This window comes from Papilio machaon, chromosome 4 (assembly GCF_912999745.1).
Source record: "Papilio machaon chromosome 4, ilPapMach1.1, whole genome shotgun sequence".
Classification (NCBI taxonomy): Eukaryota; Metazoa; Arthropoda; class Insecta; order Lepidoptera; family Papilionidae; genus Papilio; species Papilio machaon.
In genome coordinates, this window is record NC_059989.1 from 228,487 (window position 1) to 243,445 (window position 14,959).

General features: G+C 42.3%; 2 protein-coding genes and 1 non-coding gene across 5 annotated transcripts; 1 reads left to right on the forward strand and 2 right to left on the reverse strand.

Moving 5' to 3' along the window:
• Window positions 1-769: 769 nt before the first annotated feature.
• Window positions 770-851, reverse strand: Trnas-uga. The gene has a single exon. It is a non-coding gene; the product is annotated as a tRNA-Ser (tRNA).
• A 1,256-nt stretch (window positions 852-2,107) lies between these two features.
• LOC106713858 (E3 ubiquitin-protein ligase rififylin) lies at window positions 2,108-6,260 on the forward strand. The gene is made up of 7 exons (XM_045686788.1): window positions 2,108-2,500; window positions 3,803-4,012; window positions 4,840-4,962; window positions 5,082-5,291; window positions 5,366-5,665; window positions 5,750-5,929; window positions 6,012-6,260. Exons 1-7 carry the CDS (start codon window positions 2,236-2,238, stop codon window positions 6,185-6,187), a joined length of 1,464 nt encoding a protein of 487 aa, XP_045542744.1. The 5' UTR covers window positions 2,108-2,235; the 3' UTR covers window positions 6,188-6,260.
• Window positions 6,261-9,862: 3,602 nt separating this feature from the next.
• Window positions 9,863-12,661, reverse strand: LOC106713864 (ester hydrolase C11orf54 homolog). Of its 3 annotated transcripts, none has more exons than XM_014506754.2 (5): window positions 12,575-12,661; window positions 12,106-12,185; window positions 11,700-11,798; window positions 10,648-10,823; window positions 9,863-10,557 (listed from the first exon to the last, which is right to left on the reverse strand). In XM_014506754.2, exons 2-5 carry the CDS (start codon window positions 12,182-12,184, stop codon window positions 9,940-9,942), a joined length of 972 nt encoding a protein of 323 aa, XP_014362240.2. In that variant the 5' UTR covers window position 12,185; window positions 12,575-12,661; the 3' UTR covers window positions 9,863-9,939. The 3 variants fall into 3 exon arrangements, with proteins under 3 accessions (XP_014362240.2, XP_014362239.2, XP_014362241.2); XM_014506753.2 differs by lacking the exon at window positions 12,575-12,661 and adding an exon at window positions 12,394-12,507; XM_014506755.2 differs by lacking the exon at window positions 12,575-12,661 and adding an exon at window positions 12,340-12,407.
• Between the last annotated feature and the right edge of the window lie 2,298 nt (window positions 12,662-14,959).

The window sequence follows — 14,959 nt, forward strand, 5'->3', positions numbered from 1 at the left end:
GTGTCTATTAGTAGAACCTTTAGCGTATATTCCTTTTATTATATTCTTCTATTAAAAGCTGATATGGTCACTTTTACCGCCCGATTTTTTTTAACTCTAAACCTGGTTACTCATTCGGTTCTCAGAATCCGGTGACGAGTCACGCGTCTACTCAATATGTCATATTGTTGTGAACTTTTGAAAGAATCCGTTTTCCTCGAATCAATTTTTGCAAACTTCAAAACAGTTTTCCCTATTTACCAGCTGCCTTGACACAGCTGTGTTAAAAAGATTCTTGGCCATTATATTTAATTTAGTCATTTTAGAATTTGTATGATGTCAGTAGGCAATGACAACAACAGTCTTGCTCGTATTAGGTACCAGCCTAGGTTCAATCTCGCGCTATCTATATATTTAATAAAATTGAAATGTCAGTGTGTAATCGAAAAAAAAACATGTATTTTTCGAACACATGATGTATTTACGTTGCTGATAACGAAAATAGAATATTTAAAATTATATCTATCTGTCTGTCCACAATTTCGCATTTGTTTCGGGTAATCTGCGAAGTGGATGGACCTTTTTGGACAGAACTTTGACGAGAATGTTTTTGAGGAGAATTTCTGCACCGACGAAATTGCGAGCAACCTAGTCATGATAGCCATGACAACAATTTTAAATTAAATTAATTTTTAAATTAGTTTTATACTTGATAATTCTAAGCAATGTTTTCAAAGTCCACTTGTAAAAAGTAAACTTTATCACTTAACACAACGGACAAAAAGATAATCGCTGAGGACAGGATTCGAACCTGCGCGGGTAGAACCCATTGGATTTCAAGTCCAACTCCTTAACCACTCGGACACCTCAGCTACGAGAGATATAATGAAAATTATTAATGGAATTATGTGAATACATAAAATGCATATAAATTAATGAAAGTGTAATAACGTACGTAATACGGTAGGTATAGATAAATTTTGGTGGAACATTTGAAGCGTGCGAGATTGCCGCGCCCGCGCAATGCACAACACTTTCCCGCTTTAAAATTGAATAAACGAGTTGTTGAATTTTGTAAAACAAATAAAGTCCTTTAATTAACTGATAGACATGCGATTTTCATCTTTTCATGTAATTAATAAGACTGAAGTAAGGCGTAAGTAATCACAGACTCACTGTGACTCAGTGTGCAGTAAACTTCGTATTTCTCCCTTTTTGTCATTTAATAAACAAAATAATCGTCACAATTGGTCTATGAATGTTCACAACTTACTTTTTACCTAAAATGCCTAAAATGCGTTTTTTGAATTTGAATCCATGTAGAATAGTGGAGAATTATTAAAAATAAAGAAAGATGAGATATGCAAAAGAAAAATATTTAGGCTACGGACTCAGGCTCGGGTCAGTGGAGAAGCTGGAGCTTGGTTCGTCTCTCGCTCGCTGTTGTTTGGTTCGGGCCTGCCAATTATTCTTACCGCTGAAATAGTGATTGATCTCACTGTCACTCCGTTCACGAATATCGAATGTTTATGAATTATTTCATAAAAATGTAAACACTGGCACGGCAATCTAAGAAAAGTTCACTTTTTGTTTAGAACAAAGAATAAATTAGCAAAACTAGCGCCTGCCGTTTACATGTTGGCACTTTTGACGAATAGTTACTTTAAAGCGACAAAACGTTAACCTTATTTGATTTAATTTCATGATAATTTTTTCCTCTTTAATTGAACAGGTAATAATTTCGCTTTATTTTTTGATTCTAGATTTGGCTCTTGACAACAAGTTTAGCCCATACTTTGGTAAGCGGGTCAGCACGATTTCTGGCTCCTAAGGGTCATAGCTAGCAGCTGCGGCTGTGTATTATCTCATGGAATTATGATTAGGAATAGGATCGAAAGGAAAAAGAAACACATCGAGCCGCCGTGCCATAAAAGATTTTAGATTCACTCCTCGATCCATAAGTTCAGAAACATGGTGACGATTACAGTATTAGTTTTATTTTCATCGGAAATTAGATAATTGTATAGTTATAATGTAAAATATGCTTTTAAGTAAAAAGTATATTTATTTTTTGGTGAAACTTTATGAGAATCTGTTAAAACGGAACGTTGTTTTCCATGATGGCAGTTGTGTGATGTTTTGGTTTTTTTTCATTATAATTAATTTAAAGCAAAACTGTAACAGTACGACAATGTCATGTATTCATAATAAATTAAAAGAAATTGGTGAAGTGCCTTTTAATGTTTAGTATGTCAGATGGTAAAGTCAGGACGTGGGTGTTCTAAAATGCCGTGCGAGAGTTGCGCCGTTCAATTCAGTGTATTTAAGCGAAAACGGGTTTGCTCTGAGTGCGAGCGATATTATTGTGCAGGATGTCTTCGTCGTGGCGGTGGCATCATGTGCGCACCATGTCGAGTACTATCAACTCGGCCACTCTCCCGGCATGCCATCACCCACCTAAAAGTTCGAGACTTGCAGTGCTTCTTACAACATCAAAATATCTCTACGCGAGGCTGCGTCGGTGCGTTAAAAAATTTATAATTGCATGTACATTCTAGATTGATTCTTCTACACTTCTACACTTATATACAACCATTTAGACATATATATTCTATAGTGACCTGCCAGTGCATACAAAGGTAGCAGACTACTCAACAATTTTTCTCTTCTATTATAGTTGCATATTGTTTTTTTTGCATTACAACAACAAACCTGACCGTCTATCTTACCTCTGTGTCACTTCGGGAAGGAATATGGAACAAATGACACTATACTTATAAATTGGTAAAGCAATTTAACCTACAAACATACCCACTAAACACATTATATTACTGACTATTGGGGGAACTGGGCAAAACATTTTTAGATCAATCTAAACTAGATCAATATACAAATTCTAGTTCAACTGCCAATCTCATCTGCAGTATTAACCACATAAATTCATAATCATGTGTAAGTTACCCTTAAGACTTATGTTTGACTAGCTGTCGCCCATGACTGTCCGCGCGGAATTAAAAAAAATAGTAATTAGTCTATGTGTTCTTCCAGACAATGTGCTAAATCTGTGCCAATTTCATCAAGATCTGTTGAGTCTTTCCAGAGATACCTTCAAACATCCATCCATCCATCTAAACATTTGCATTTACAATATTAGTAAGATTACTTTCATGTTAGTTATGAAATGCAACATGTAGATAGGTAGAGTGTCGGTGGCTCAGGGGTTCAGCACTTGATTTGTGATCTGTAGGTCCTGGAAATGGTGTCATGTATCAATTTGTTTTTCAATTTTCATGTGTACATCTATTTGATGCACATATCTGAAGAAATTCAAAGATATTTGTAGATATTTATAGTCAACCAACCAGCACTTGGCCAGCATGGTTGACTATGGCCTAGGCCCCTGAGTTAGGATGTATAGTGGGCTGATGATGATGAGGTACTTCCCCAGGGTAAACTGAGTGCTATAAATTTATGATTATAAGTAACAATTATAATAGTAATTTTACAAATAATCCTACAATACAAATTGATAATAAACTAAGCTATTAAGAATAACAATCTTATCAGTATTTGTCAATTGTTTTAGGCTGACTTATTAAGTTGTCCTCCCCTTAACCTTAATCTTCTTCCAGACTTTGTTCTACATCTATGCCAAATTTCAGTGAAATGTATGCAGTTGTTTTGGATATACTTTCTAACAAACATCCATCCATTCATGCATCCGTACATCCAAACATTCACATTTATAATTATGAATAGTTAGTTGACTAGAACTAGACTAGACTAGACTGAATAGTTAGAATGGGTTGTTGTTTTGTTTTAGAAAAAGATGAGCTGGTGGGTTTGTGCGTGTCGCACGTGAACAGTGCGGCGTACCGGCGACGCGGTGCTCGCGGCGGCGCCTTCAGTGGCCTCAAGGGCCTCACCAACAACATCAATGACTTTCTCAACTCTGCCTTCGACATTCGCGCCCCCCAGCGAGACACCCCAAGAGACCCCCAGCCCGCTCGCAGTGAGATACTGCTCCTCTTCAGTTTGTTTGTTACATCTTAGCTTCTACATACAAACACATTTATACATACATAACATATAGCATTTCTTGACTATTTAAATTTTATAAAAATGACTCAATGAAAGCAAGTGGGTGACTAGTACTTACTTCCCTTGAATAGTCTAAAAATAGCTAATGAAAATAAGTTATATATTATTTATTGCTTATAAATAACATTTATATTGAAAAAAAAAATAACATTTCATCTATATTATTAAATTTTAAAAAATGTATGTACATATAAAACAAAATAGAGTGCTTGTGAGTGACACTGTATTACATAATTTACCTCCAGTGTTGTATTGCAGCTTATACAAACAATAATTTGAAACTCGCTTTTTGCTAACATAAGTACTTTTTTCCTACACAAGACTATAAGCAACTGTGTGCTTACATTGTCTAGTTGTGATATTGGATTACATTATTATTCAATTTTGCTTTAAATAGTTCTGAATATGTTATTAATATTGTACTGTATGTTATAAGAGGTGTTCAGTGATAATGTTCATAGTTTCTTTTAAACATAGTGCAATTTTGTGAAGAAAATCAAAATATACTATAATTTATTTAATTATGTTAAAACTTATGTCAAATGTTAGATTCATCATCGGTAAGTGTAATGTTAGTGTTGAGACCAAATAATACAAATTATTATTGGGGAAAGTTGTCATATAACATTGAGGTTAATTATTGATTTGTCATTTATTGAGAAATACATTACATTATTACAAAATACATAAATTCTGCCGACAAATTTATGTATTTAATGGAGTTTTACATCATGCTTGATCGATAACGGTAACTTGCAGGCAGCTGTTTCAACGCGACGCACGTGCATGCGACACCGTGCGGCCCCCGCACCGGCCCCGGAGACCCCGCCCACGCCCCAGAACACGCCCACCCCGCGGACCGCCGCTTCACGCCCACACCTGGTACTTGTTTATAAATCATGGTGCTCCATGAAAATCTCTATTTGTATTTATTTACTAATAATCAAATTGTAGTCACATATCACCTGGAGGTTTTAATTTGTTTGTTTGTGTATGTACAGGTGGTGAGCGCGACGTGCGGCCGGTGGTGTCCGAGCAGCCTCAGCCGCAGGGGGTGCAGGGGGCGCCGGGGGTGCAGGGGGCGGAGGTGGGCGCGCGTCGCGAGTCGCAGGACTCCGCGCACGTCGACACCGCCGACTGCCTCGAGATCGAGGACCTCGACGACGCCGGCTGGGAGTTCGTCACCACGCCCGCCGAGCCCCTCTCCAACGGTGATCGCACACCACCCCGTGCTAGTACTGCAATGCTGTATCATCAGTACCTAATTTATTTATTTTAATTTAAGACTCGGCGGTGCTGTTGACGACCAGCGATCTCAGCCAGCGGGCGGCCGCCACGGGCGCCGCGTCCGCGAGCGAGGTGAGCACGGCGCCCGAAGAGGGCCCCAGGAGCTCCGGCAGCCTCGCGACGGCCGGCGGGGGCGCCAAGCGAGCCGCGCCGGCGCCGGGCGGGCGGGCGCCGGCGCAGGTTGAGGCGCCGGGCACTCCGCAGCGCGCCGCCTCCGAGCTGGAGCTGCACCGGGCGCCCGCCGACGACGCCGACACCACCAGTCTGCAGGACGAGCCCATGATGGACCGTCAGCCAGGTCGGTACATTTACATGGGATTAATAACACATAAGTTACACGGACATGTGTTTTTTATTCACGTACATGGTGCAACAATTGCAGAGAGTCCGGACCAGATAAGTCTGGAGCGTCTGAGCGAGGCGGAGCTGGAGCGGCTGAACGTGCGCCAGCTGAAGCAGCTGCTGCGGCGCAACCGCGTCGAGTTCCGCGGCTGTCTCGAGCGCGTCGACCTGCTGCAGCGCGCGCGCACCTTGCTGCGCGACCACACCCTGCTGCATAGAGGTACGCTCTCCCCCCCCCCCCCCACACATACAGACAGACAGACAGCACGGCGACAGTGTAACGAGTGTTGTGTCGTGTGCAGATATAGACAACTTGCCGACGGAGGAGTGCTGCAAGATCTGCATGGCGGCGCCGCTGGAGTGCGTGCTGCTGGAGTGCGGCCACATCGCCGCCTGCACGCGCTGCTCCAAGCAGCTGGCGGAGTGCCCCATCTGCCGCCAGTACGTGGTGCGCGCCGTGCGCTTCTTCCGCTCCTGAACCATCGCTGCTGGAGTGCGTGCTGCTGGAGTGCGGCCACATCGCCGCCTGCACGCGCTGCTCCAAGCAGCTGGCGGAGTGCCCCATCTGCCGCCAGTACGTGGTGCGCGCCGTGCGCTTCTTCCGCTCCTGAACCATCGCTGCTGGAGTGCGTGCTGCTGGAGTGCGGCCACATCGCCGCCTGCACGCGCTGCTCCAAGCAGCTGGCGGAGTGCCCCATCTGCCGCCAGTACGTGGTGCGCGCCGTGCGCTTCTTCCGCTCCTGAACCATCGCTGCTGGAGTGCGTGCTGCTGGAGTGCGGCCACATCGCCGCCTGCACGCGCTGCTCCAAGCAGCTGGCGGAGTGCCCCATCTGCCGCCAGTACGTGGTGCGCGCCGTGCGCTTCTTCCGCTCCTGAACCATCGCTGCTGGAGTGCGTGCTGCTGGAGTGCGGCCACATCGCCGCCTGCACGCGCTGCTCCAAGCAGCTGGCGGAGTGCCCCATCTGCCGCCAGTACGTGGTGCGCGCCGTGCGCTTCTTCCGCTCCTGAACCATCGCTGCTGGAGTGCGTGCTGCTGGAGTGCGGCCACATCGCCGCCTGCACGCGCTGCTCCAAGCAGCTGGCGGAGTGCCCCATCTGCCGCCAGTACGTGGTGCGCGCCGTGCGCTTCTTCCGCTCCTGAACCATCGCTGCTGGAGTGCGTGCTGCTGGAGTGCGGCCACATCGCCGCCTGCACGCGCTGCTCCAAGCAGCTGGCGGAGTGCCCCATCTGCCGCCAGTACGTGGTGCGCGCCGTGCGCTTCTTCCGCTCCTGAACCATCGCTGCTGGAGTGCGTGCTGCTGGAGTGCGGCCACATCGCCGCCTGCACGCGCTGCTCCAAGCAGCTGGCGGAGTGCCCCATCTGCCGCCAGTACGTGGTGCGCGCCGTGCGCTTCTTCCGCTCCTGAACCATCGCTGCTGGAGTGCGTGCTGCTGGAGTGCGGCCACATCGCCGCCTGCACGCGCTGCTCCAAGCAGCTGGCGGAGTGCCCCATCTGCCGCCAGTACGTGGTGCGCGCCGTGCGCTTCTTCCGCTCCTGAACCATCGCTGCTGGAGTGCGTGCTGCTGGAGTGCGGCCACATCGCCGCCTGCACGCGCTGCTCCAAGCAGCTGGCGGAGTGCCCCATCTGCCGCCAGTACGTGGTGCGCGCCGTGCGCTTCTTCCGCTCCTGAACCATCGCTGCTGGAGTGCGTGCTGCTGGAGTGCGGCCACATCGCCGCCTGCACGCGCTGCTCCAAGCAGCTGGCGGAGTGCCCCATCTGCCGCCAGTACGTGGTGCGCGCCGTGCGCTTCTTCCGCTCCTGAACCATCGCTGCTGGAGTGCGTGCTGCTGGAGTGCGGCCACATCGCCGCCTGCACGCGCTGCTCCAAGCAGCTGGCGGAGTGCCCCATCTGCCGCCAGTACGTGGTGCGCGCCGTGCGCTTCTTCCGCTCCTGAACCATCGCTGGTCCTATTTCATTTCATGTGCATCTTTACATGCAGCATCACTGACGGTGATGCTAAACAAAGCCCCTGTCATTTTTTCCGCGTTTCTCAATTTCAAATTTTGAAACATTCAGAACTTTAGTCGTGTAAATGAAGTTTTATATTGAATTCCAGTTAATGTTTAATTCTTGTGTTAAATGATTTTGTGATGACTGAATGTTAAAATGTTAGTTAATTTTACTATTCTATATTTAATTTTTTTTATCTCGTTTATTTCCCCACAATGCAATTATATTCGAAAACTTGTCACAGTAACCTTTAATATATCGACGCTGGAAATCGTAAACGCTGTAACCCCGAAAGTATGAACTTTACAGGAGAGCCAAAAAATGATAACTCGTGAGCTGATACGCCTACAAGCATGCGGTATTTAGCAATGTTGTGTAGTTTGTGCTAACCTATAATAAAATCATTATCGTTTGATAATGGTTCAAATTATTAACGTGTGCAAAACATATTCACGATTTCAAGGGTTACAGCGTTTATGCTTTCCAGCGTCGATATGTGCTAAATTATAGCTCTCATGATAACATATTCTAAAAGATATTCGATCTTAAGTGGGTAGCGAATTTAATTCTTGTCAACAAGTACTGTCCTTGTAGAATGTAGATTGTTAAAGTCACTTTTTATGATTTTTGATATGAAAAATAAAGTTCTTCATCATTATGAAAGTAAATGTAAATAAAGCTATGAAGGTAAGAAGGGATACATTATTCACGTCATGGAGGATGTATGACTGGACTGCAGAGAGAGCGGACTCACAGTGTTGTGAGTCCGCTCTGCAGAACAGCTGCTCTGTTCTAAGTGAGTGCACTGGATCATTACGTAATGTTTTCATGTAAATGTTTCTGCAGTGCAAACTCACGGCAACGCTCGTATGTTGATCTAGCGAGATATGTATGTATGTATGTATGTATAGTCTGAGATGTGATCAACAAACTCATTGTGTAAATGTTATAAGTATTAGAATACAATCAATGTATTTAAACAAATTGTATATAACTTATTTTTTAAATTTTGTTTAAATTGCTTGTTATTGTATGTCTAAAAAAACTTAAGTATTGCAGTTAGTAATTTTTAAACTCGAATCATGTTAAATAATATTTTTCGGTGGATTTTTATTATATAAGAAACATATTTCTATTTGTAAATGAATTGTAGTGACAATGAGCGACACAGACAGACAAACAACTCTATGCAAAATACATTAATTTCTATATTATTTGCTGTCGGCATCCAATTGTATTGTGATTTAATGAATTATTATTTAATTTGATATATATTAGTGTTTAAGTCAATGTGTCGATGTCAATTTCAAGACACATATGTATGTAAATATAACTCGTTGATATTTTTGTATGTAAAATGTATTGTTTGTAGTATGTCTGTGTATGAGCCGGCTGCGACCAGATGTCTACAATTCAATGTTGTGTGCGCAGTTCACACTGCACATTGAACATGTCTAGCGACTACAATATCAACTCTTTGTAAATGTAATACACAATTGTTATATTTGTTTTAAAGTCATTGTTTTTTTTTTGTATTTATGCATTTTGTAAGTTTAATTTTCAAAGTAACAGGTCTCATTATGTTGTAATAACTGTGACAATAATGAGGGCGCAAGTCGCCGCACGTCTCTAGTGTAATGACCATTTTGTATTCAAACTCTGTAGTAGGAGAGGAAAAGCGGGAATTTTGGAAGTCACTCAAATGTGGCTGTTAAATGTAATGGAGGAACTTTGCAAGTGATCAAGTACTCCCACCACATATAGAACTCACCATATAGAGCTGCACGTTTAAGGAAGCCTAAGATTTGGTTTGTTAACTAACTCCAACACTCGAGTAAATTCTAAAATCCCCGCTTCGTCCTCCCCCACTGTATACAATACATACATGTAGCTTTCATAATTCATATTTCTTGTGTCAAAGCAGAATATTTGGTAATATAGAGAGATACACAATCATATGCGTATTTCATTTTCTATCCACTTTAGTAAAGTTACACGTGATTTATTGAACCCGTTCGGGAACTCTTCGACAGCATGGCGCAGGTACTACTCGTCTCCGTCCAGAGAGCGCTACCTGCTGCTTCCAATATGTCCATGTTGTTGGAGCATTGCAAGTTATTAAAAAAAAATAATGCATTGTAATAAACAACATCTTATATTTATAAAGTGATATAACAAAACAAATTGGACCTTAGCGAGTCACAGCGAGCCTTAACAATAATCGCGAGGGCGCTCAGTCTCGGCCGAATGCGTGCGTGTCCCGCGGCGCGTCCACACGCACGATGGTGTCGGCGGGCGTGAAGTAGCCCTCGTAGTGCACGGAGTCGGGCGTCGTGTCGTAGTGGTAGTGGCCGCCGTCGCCGTGCGCGCTGAACCCGTGGAAGTGCTGCACGCGCAGGTCCAGCCCCAGGTCGGCGGTGACGAGCGTGCCCACGTGCACGATGGGCGCGCGCATCTCGAAGTAGTGCAGCCAGCGGTCGATGTCCTCGTCGCTGCACAGCGCCGTCGACGAGAAGTCCGGCATCACGTGGTGCTTGACGCGGCCCTCGCGCAGCACGAAGGCGCCGCCCAGCCCCACCCCGCGCTCCCCGTACCGCGCCTGCAGAGCGCGTCTGATGGCCGTGATGAAGTTGTCGGCGCCGACTCGCCGCTTGGCCACCACCCGCAGCACTTTGCCGGGCGCGCCGTCGCTCAGCAGGTAGTTGCCGAGCAGCGCCGTGCGCGTCTCGGCGTCGGGCAGGCGGCGCTGCAGGTAGCCGCTGCTGCCCTTGGCCGCGCCCACCGGCTGCACGCTCACCACGCGCGTGCCCTGCCGCACCGCGCCGTCTTGCATGCGGAGGTTGATGATGCCCTGCGTTCGAAACTCACATTTTTATCATCGCTTAAAGTCAAACACTAGTAGGCACGAGCATCGAAAGAAAGAAAGTGCGTCGGTTGTGACCTCGCAGTTAACGCCGATGTAGGGCCAGGGCCCGGCGCCGGCGCCTGTCAGCAGCGCGGGGTCGCGGCGCAGATGCCGCAGCAGCGCCGCCAAGTCGTACACCTTATCGCGCTGCACCAGAGGCATCAGGTATGGCGGTCCGCCGATCTCCACCAGCGTCGCGTTACCCGATATGCCTGCATATCACCAATTACATATAATGCGGAAAATAAGTTGTAACTTGTTTGTTCTGTACGATTTTGATGTACATATTTATAAAAATTAGTAGATTCTATTGTAAACGATCTTAATATCATCCATCACAGACACAGTTGTATATCGACACACTTTTTATTGGAAATAGTGACGTAAGTTAGAACGCTGGCGCTGGGATCAAATTATTATCAACATCACAGACCATGTTTATATTGGAATTTTATCATGACCGCTAATTTTCATTGTAACCATCATCATCAGCTCACTATACGGCCCCACTGAGGGCCTCAAGTTAACCTAAGTCAAATCAAGTCACCCTAAGTTAAGGATGACTTGGGTCATAGTACATAGTGTAACCATACTATATAAAATGTAAAAAAACGTACAAATATTACGAAGCCTAGTCATAAAATATCAAAAATATTCCTAATTCCCCTATTGAGCCGATCTTATGATATCTGCTATTTTTTTTTTGTTTGCTGTAACTAATTAGTGATTGATTTAATTAGCAAACACAACAATCGATCACAAATAGTGCGCGCTGTTACATTGTCTGTACAAACAGACACTGTGTGTGTACATAGTTACATAACAAACAGAGATAAACTGCAATCAGTTGCTGCCGCAATGTAATAGCAGAGTCAACACGGACTCGCTACCGGTGTTGAAGCTTTGCATACTACGTGGTCTGACGAGATTGAACTAATAAATAATTTCTAGTAATGTTTGATCTAGGTTACGGAGGTGATTTACATTTTAAATAAAATGAACATAAAAATCATTTTAGATCATCTTAATTTAGTTTACAACTTAAGTTCCGGGTTCTTGTGTGTATACTTATGGTAAACTGCACTGACCTGGCGCTTGCAGGTCGAAGGGAGGCTGCGTAAGGTCGGGGCAGTCCACCACGGACACCTCCACAGTCTCAAACGTGGACCGCAGCTCGTGCGACAGTACTGCAACACACATCGCGATAAGTTCTCTTTTGTCTTGAACATTTTCGATGAGCTGACAGAACTCTGCTACGAAATCCACAATCGTTCATCTGGTATCAAGAAACTGCGGTTGCAATAGGTGACAAATATAAAATACTTAATAAGGAAGTAATAAGAAGTGAAGAACGACGAAATTAGCAGACATCATACTGGAGTAACAACATTTTCTATGAATCGCCTTTGTTTTTTGCCACTTTCACTCAAAAGCTGTTATGAAAGTTTTTCTTAGTGAATGCAGTTATTTCTTCAAGGGACTAGACAGACTGACCGTCGGCCATCTCCTCCAATGGCGGCACGTACAGCGCCTTCGTCTGGATGGGCACCTTCGTGTAGTCTACTGTCGCCATGCTGCATACAGAAACAAAGTTATTGAAAAAAAAATCAAATGAACAAAACTTTTTATATAAATTTCACAGTAACTAATAGACGTGTAGTTTATTTATTTATATTAGCCGCTTATTGTTATCACTTAGATATGTTTGTATGAAATGTAAAACTTTACTATTTAATGCAAATTGACGTCAAACCGCAAGTAGGTACTCCAGACACTACTTACTTCGATAAATTATTTGTATCGATTACCGCAGCTTCAACTACTATTACAACAATAAAGTTTAAATAAAAGAGACTCGAACGTCCGACGAGAACCATTATCAAAAAATTATACAAGTATTACATGATTTTGATAAGTTTAGTTTGTTGAGGTCAAAAGGCGATGACCTTAGGTTATAACTTACGTATATGCCGCGTGAGAGCGGGGCCGGCGGTGGTGAAGCGGGCGCGCAGGCGGTGGCCGGCCGCAGAGTGAGGTATGACCTTGTACGACGCTGTGTAAACAGCTTCTTGAGCTCTCATTATTTTTTTACGTTAAAAGATAAGTCAACTGTTTACTTAAACATATTAAAATAAAACATACCTAGCATTCATTGGCTTTGTCGTTAATTGTACATCAAGGAATTTGTATTGAATTTTTTACAAATTTTTTGGGTCTCATTCGACATCATGTTGAAAATGAAATGATTAACAGTGCACATTTCCTTAAGAACATAATATTATAAATAATCGGCCGTATTAGATGACTGTTGGAGACAAAAAAACTCATTATCATGCCTAGTGTCACACATTTAAAGTCTAATTAATAACAGGGAAGCTAATTTTAATTTGCCTTCATCTGCAAGTAAAAGTTGAATAGAATAGAAAGTCAAACAAGCAGACATGTGTTATAACAATAAAAACAAAACAATGTATATGAAACAATTTATTGCTTAATCATCTCACAAACAGTTTCCCTGAAAATAAACTGCAATGGACAAGTCTTACATTGTACACGTACCAAACCATTTGATCACACCAAGTACTCGTACATACTTTAACTTGTCACAAGTTAGTATCGAATTTAAGTCAGATACTTTGGCAATAAGAATATAAACTGTTTTTTTTTTAAATACAACCTTTAAATATAATTCCCGTGTAAGAGGTACTTTAAAATTAAAATAAATAAATATTTTAAATGACAAACTTAGTAATTGTCTTAACATAAAAACATAAGTCTGTAGAAATGTCGCAGCGGCACAGCCTCGCACCGCTTCAACCTACTTATACTACAAAAAAACCATTTAAAAACATCTCTTCTCTTATTTATATTGCTTTAAATAATAATTCACAATTAAAAAATACATTTGTCATACAAGACCTAATCGTGTTAATTTTGAATCTGTACTTTGATGTATCTAATTATTATGTAATAACTTTATGAAATTATCTAAATACTTTTGCAAAAAATCTTCCAAATCTAATAGTTACATGAAATGCTAAATGTTCTGTTTTATATAACAGGGTCTTGAAAGTTTATTTATATACAAAAATATTATAATATAATATGTACTAATTCTAATTACTTTCGCCGATACAACTTTTTAAGGGTGTGTTCCGATATGCACTGCGACCACTGTAGAGTGTGACGTCAATTCAGTATACTGTGAAGCCGTTCCTTTATAGCCAGTTATACTGGTTACGATTTAAAACGGAACGCAATCTCGTATACTGTCAACCGCATTTTTTGACGCGACATTCAAATGAGTGTATTCAAGTTTTCTAGTACATTAAAAAAACTGTTTTGGAGTACTGTCAAATTAAAAATATTTTAATTAATATTAATTATAAATTGAATTTATAATGTAATAAAAATAAGTAATTTTTCATAAAAAAGAATATGTTTTTCATTATCAATACAGTCTAACAAGGTTAATTTTTGCAATTCTTCCATTGTTTTATTTATTAATCCAAACTAATTACAGAACTTTAACATTTTCTGATTATACGGTAGCTTTGTTTATAAGATGTGAGGCACTCGGGTGGTTTTGACTGATCACGTGATCAAAGTACTGCGAGTACCTTACCTCGAAAACGCCAGTGCTCACAGCAGAATATGGCGGCGATTTATGACGTCATATATTTCCCTAGGGTACTGCGGCAGTGTACTGGCAGTCCATAACGGAACGAATTTTTCTACAGTGATAGCACTGTGCAGTGCTCGCAGTGCATATCGGAACATACCCTAAGTGTCAATAAATAGTATAAATAATACAACAATGTCAGCGGAGTGGTGTCACCGCCCTTCCCCCCTCCCCCCCTCCCCCCTCTACCACCGCCCCCTATCCATCGTACACTTTGTGCTCAACTTATAACAATAAATATACTATAACTATGCGACATATATACACTAAATACATTTTTTGATGCTATGACGTCACATTGACTAATAAAATGTGTTTTGTAAGTGATGTATTATCTCGAGATGACATTATCTTCTCATCTCAGATACAATAACAATGTCTTCTTCATCTTTAATGGAATGTAAAACTAAATAACAACGAACTAAGAATAATGCTTTCATTAAAAATCTTGTAACAAAAATGTCGGCAACAAGCTAACAGCTCGCTTGTGATGGTCTTCTTGTGCTCATGTCTATTCCCTAAATCAAAAGTTACATGTTTTATTTAAACCCCTAGAAATTTGTGATAAATAAAGATTTTGCGTAAACAAAATATAAATATATAAAAACGAAAACGTAATAAGTTAATAAAATTTGTACTAAATGATTAACAATATTTTTGGTTTAA